The 5,524-nt window shown below is 51.3% G+C and overlaps 1 protein-coding gene across 1 annotated transcript; it reads right to left on the minus strand.

Annotated features, from left to right (window-relative positions):
- Nucleotides 1–2,248: 2,248 nt before the first annotated feature.
- Nucleotides 2,249–4,644, minus strand: LOC119292210 (putative receptor-like protein kinase At1g80870). Its single transcript, XM_037571042.1, has one exon. It carries the CDS (start codon nucleotides 4,364–4,366, stop codon nucleotides 2,567–2,569), a length of 1,800 nt encoding a protein of 599 aa, XP_037426939.1. The 5' UTR covers nucleotides 4,367–4,644; the 3' UTR covers nucleotides 2,249–2,566.
- Between the last annotated feature and the right edge of the window lie 880 nt (nucleotides 4,645–5,524).

The following is a 5,524-nucleotide window of genomic DNA, read 5'->3' on the forward strand; positions in this document are numbered from 1 at the left end:
TTCTTCTTCTTTTTTGCAAAAAAAAACACTAAGATCTACTCTAAAAGTTCATCAGAAATATGATAGCACCAAATCACAATAAAAATTACACCAAGATTCATGCACCACTGAACAACTACTGCCGTCGCCAAATCGATCCGCCGACGTGCGCAGTCATCACTCTCATGCGGTCTTGCCGGAGCAAGGCTGATGTTGTTGAGTGGTGCCCCGCCGCACCACACTACACATGGATGCACTTTTTTTTTGTGATGTACACATGGAAGCACTTTGAGTTCACAAGTCATCATACTAATCGCCGACACCATCTGCCAACAATAAACTACCGATGTTGGAGATTAAAAGGCTATGTTAAAGGTTTTGGAGGCCAAGTTTTGCACTTTTGGAGTCTATGAGTTGAAGCCTGCCGTGTCAACTGCAAAAAGGCCATCTAAACTCTGTGTGCTGCTATGCATATTAATGAATTATGTCAATACCAACACCATTTAGTTCATAATATGAAAGAATCCGTTCAAAAAATAATATGAAAGGATTATGACGTTTTTTCTTTCCACTAAACATGTGGAAAAAACACATTTTTTTATTCAGCAAGAGAGGGTTCTATTTCTATCTGATTAGCGATCTGAATAAGACCAAATCAACTGCTAGTGAGGCGCTGTTCTCCTATTCTCTCGCGTCTATGAAGTGAAAAAAATAATCTATGACGTACGACATTAATTTTGCAGCCTTTAAAAAATAATCTATGATGTAAGTGTTCATTTCATAATATGAAAGAAACCATTTGAAAAAAAAATCAAAGAATATGACGTGTGATCTTTCCACCGAACATCTGCGAAAACAAATTCGTATTCAAAAAGAGAGGGTTCTATCTGATTGGGGACCTGAATCAGACAAAATCAACTGCTTGTGAGGCTATTGTTCTCCTATTCTCTCGCATGTATGAAGTAGTAAAAATTATCTATGACATAAGACATTAATTTTGCAGCAAAGTCAATTATGTCTGTTGTGCAATAACCTCCTTTCAAAAGCATTGGCGCACGTGTTATACTAACACGAGTTGATCTATTTAAATGAGCTATAGCCCTTATCAGATACATCTGGACATATAAAGATGAATTCAGTATGCTAGAATAAGAAAAGGCGGTTTTGAGTTAACCTTGCCCTTTATAATATGATTTGTTTTCCTTTTTTCAATAATATCTTGATCTTGGAATATAATGCTTGCCACTTGTTAGAGGAATTTGATTAATAAACGGAAAGAACCGGGTGTTCGTTCATGACCAAATGTGTATGAATATGGATAGAAGAAGGAAATAATTAGTTTTGATTTCATTTTGTGGAAGAAAAAGGAATTTTTGGTTTTAATTTTCAGTGTAAGAAGGGTTGAAGGGGTCAAAGTTGGTACTGAGAAGAAGATTCTTTTGACTTAACGCAACCTAGTTGTGATGATTTTTCGAGGTTCTGAGAAAATTAAGCATAAACTTTACCAAAAGGAAATATCGAAGATGGAAACACAACCAACTATGTCACCAAGATAGCAACGATATGTGCCGGTCACTCCCGTCAAATAGAAAAAAAAAACAATGTGTGCCGGTCAGAATGAGCTTTTTTTTTTAGAATCGTCAATATGAGCATGCTGAAACTTCTCGCACGCATGAGAACAGAGTTTTGAAACTGAAACTTCCAAGTATGAACTCCACTCTGTTTCTCAATTCTAATTAAATTGACAGCACCAGGTCTGAACTGTAATTTTTTTTTACTCGGTCCACATCAAGAGAAACCAATCATACCTTCTTCTTCTTTGATCCAAAGTTTATACTCTCTCCGTCTCGAAATAAGTGTCTTAGCCTTAACGTAATTTTATATTAAAGTTAGTATAAAGTTGAGACACTTATTTTGGGAGGGAGAGAGTAGTTGTCTGCCTGGATAGAAGTCATTTTCTGCTCAAGAGAGATAGAGACGAATCATAGTTGGACATTTGCTTGGTATTTTTAGCGCAAGAGAGGACGAAATGCACTACTTTTTCTATGCCATCTGGTGGGTCTGGATATGATGCAGCAGCACTGATGATGATGCCCATGTTTTATTGGCTAAACACCTGGATAAAATATCCAATCAACTTGATTGCTCGGCTGGTTTATTTCCCTTTCTCCTAAGCGATTGATAGAGACCAGACTTCAATTCAAATAATATAGCATTGTTATTATTGATTGTTTTTGACAGAAAACAACTCCTTGACAGAGATTAGGGATAACTCTAACCAAGTCAGATACAGTGCATTGGAAAAATAATTGAAGGCAAAGAGGTCCATGCTAAATCAAGAGAAGACGTCCAATCCAATGTACTCCTACTACCAATCTTTTAGACCTATTGTCAAATGTGCTCTTGCATCTTGCTAGAAGCAAGATCAAATTGCTACAAAGAATTTCCTTGTTACAAAATTAAGCCAGGAAATTACCCCTAAACTATGTGCAAGAACAATGGAAACACCCCAAAATTTGTAAAATCTCTTGCAAGAGCTCAAGTATGGGGAACTTGCACAATGATCTCGTAGGGAGTGAAGTTACCATCACCCGGTGGCGTCCTGCTGCGCCCGGTGCGACGACCGCGGGAACGGCCGCCGGAGTTGGGGCGACGGCGAGAACTCCACGGGCGCCGGCGACAGCTCCATCTCCCCGGCGAGGATCTTGACAATGTCCGTGCTGTCCGGGCGGTGCTCCGGCTGGCGCTGCAGGCACATGAGCGCGAGCTGCGCGCAGAGCGTGGCCTGGCCCCTGTCGTAGGCGCCCTCCAGCCGCTCGTCCATGAGCTCGAGCACGTTGCCCGCGCGCGCGAGCTGCCGGCACCAGCTCACCAGGTTGGCCTTCTCCAGCTTCATCGGCGACGAGAGGATGTGGAGCGGCCGCCGGCCCGACAGGATCACCAGCACCAGCACGCCGAAGCTGTACACGTCGGCCTTCTCCAGCGGGTCGCCCTCCGGCGCCACGTAGCACACCGTGCCGCGCATGCTCGTCGTCGTGCTCAGCTCCCGGCTGAACAGGTCGCCGCTGTGGTGCACGTCGCCGCTGCCGGCGGACTGGCCGTGCCGCCGGCTCCTCTTCCGGCTCCTCCGGAAGCTCATGTCCTCCAGAGCGCTCCGTTTGGCGTTGCCGTCCCCGTTGGCATTGCCGGTGTTCACGCTGCTCGACCGCAGCCACGGCTTGCCGGCGCCGCCCCGGCGCGGCTTGTCGACGGTGCCGCCGGCTTTCTTGCTCATCTCCTCGAAGAACTCTTCCTTCCACCACTCCCGCATCTGGGTCGCCTCCTTCTTGTCGCCCGCGGCTCCTTTGCTGGCGCTGCTGTCGGCATTGCCCGCGTTCTTATTGTCCTCGTCGGCGACGGAGGGTGAGTTCTTGAGGTCGCCGTCGTCGGCCCAATCTGGGTTCCTCTCCGGGCAGATTTGGCTGCCGATCCACTCGGCCACGTAGTCCCGTGGGTCGAGCTCGTCGCTGTCGTCCTGCTTCACCTTCATCCACCACTCATTTCCCGGCGCTCTAGCCGGCGGACCGGGGTCATCCTTGGCGGAGGCAGCGGTGGAGAGGTCGAGGTCGCAGGCCTCGCCGAGTTCTTGGCTCATGAAGTCGTCCCCGCCGGCGACGGGTCCAGTGTCGACGACGGCATCGGGAGTCTTGAAGCGCGCGAGGCCAAAGTCGGCGACCTTGGCGCGGAAGTCGGCGTCGAGGAGGACGTTGCTGGGCTTGAGGTCCCCGTGCACGACCGGCGGCTGGCACTCGGCGTGTAGGAAGGCCAGTGCGCGCGCCACGTCGCGGACGACTCCTCGCCGCTGTGCCCAGTCGAGGCAGCGGTCGTCCCCGAAGAGCGCGGCCTGGAGGGACCCCTGCGGCAGGTACTCGAAGACGAGGAGCAGGGGCCGGCCGTCGGCGCCGGAGCCGGCGTACCCGAGGAGGGAGACGAGGCGCGGGGAGTCGGGCGGGAGGGAGGCGAGCACGTGGAGCTCGTGCGGCGAGGAGCAGGTCTTGACGGCGGCGAGGGAGGCGTCGGGGAAGGTGGCGAGGTAGACCGGCGAGGCGGCGCCGCGGCCGAGGAGGCAGGACGGGTGGAAGCCGCCGGTGGCGCGGCGCAGCGCGCGGCGGGAGTAGCGGCGCAGCGGGCGCGCGGGCGGGGAGAAGGGCAGCGTGGGGCGGCGGCGGCGGCGGCGGAGGTGGAGCGCGAGGAGGACGGTGAATAAGAGGAGGAGGAGTACTACTGCTGTGGCGGCCGCGGCGGTGGCCGCGAGGAGGAGGTGGCGGTGGTTGCTGGCGGCGTGGAGGGTGGCAGGAGGGGGAGGGGGGATGGTTGGTGGCTGGGCCTGGAGGTGGCGGGAGGGCATGGCTGCGCTGTGCCGGCGCAAGCGGCGACTTGTGTCGGGGCGGGGCGGGTCACGGGTGGACGTCTAGTAGGCAGACAGGCAGCCAGCGAGGGCCCGTGGTTGCTGGCTTGAGTTGTCCGCCATTTTTCTATTTGCTCTGCTCCTTCCTCTCTCCTTCTTCCTCTTCCTCTTGGATGGATGGATGGAGGGAGAGTTTTCCACCATGCACGGTGGGCACGAGGCGGCACACAATCCAACATTCCCCATTGCTTTTGCTTTTGCTCTGCTTTTGAGACCGGTGTTGTATACCATTCCAGTCAACCCCAGTTTTGATACTCGTATTCTACGATGTACAACCTCTCTATCAAAATATATGATATTTTTCGACACTATTATATTTAATACAGTCTGTAGATCGTTTTCCTCTCGTCCCTAGCAGCTGGAACCCAGCCGTAAGAGGCCAATCTTTCGGAGCCGTCCTCCGCTGACAATCTCGCCCCTCGGTGGTGAGAGGCCGCCGGATCCACGCGTGTGGATCGTTTTTACTTCCTCGTAGTCTAGGTATTTTGGTTGTTCATCGTCTTGGCTTCGGCTGCGACGATGACGACACTGAATAAAGATTTTTCGGATCCTCCTTGCCTGACGAGGCCATCGGTAGTATGATCGGAGATGGATTTGGAAAATCAGTCTGTTTAAGTAAGGATGGCATGGCGGCGGTGGCATCCTCATGGTGGACCTGTGTCCTCGGGCTCCGCCGTTGCGACGGCGTTTGTTCCGGCGTCGGCGTGGAACTTGGGAGGAAGTCCAGGAGCGGATGCAGATTGTGGTATGCATCGACCACATCTGAAAGACGGAACGTGTGCTAGGTTTGTGGTTCGTGGAATGACAGGTATGGTTTCCTCCTTCGGCGTCTTAGTCATGGTGGGGTCCAAATCTGGAGTTCGATGGCGTGTTCGATGTATGTGCTCCGGTTTGATTCATTCAACGATAAGGACTTCACTTTTGGTGAGCCAACTTGGAGGTCCACAAAGCTGCTTATCAGTGATGGAGCCGCGTCGAGCTTGGGTGACAAGGTGATCCGTCATTCTTTTCTTCGATGGCTATTGAGGTGGTGCCGGAGGCAGGTGACTTACGTGGGTGTCAAGCTCAGCGATATTCTGCTGTCTTTTTATTTTTATC

The sequence above is a fragment of the Triticum dicoccoides genome, chromosome 1A (assembly GCF_002162155.2).
Source record: "Triticum dicoccoides isolate Atlit2015 ecotype Zavitan chromosome 1A, WEW_v2.0, whole genome shotgun sequence".
Taxonomy (NCBI): domain Eukaryota; kingdom Viridiplantae; phylum Streptophyta; class Magnoliopsida; order Poales; family Poaceae; genus Triticum; species Triticum dicoccoides.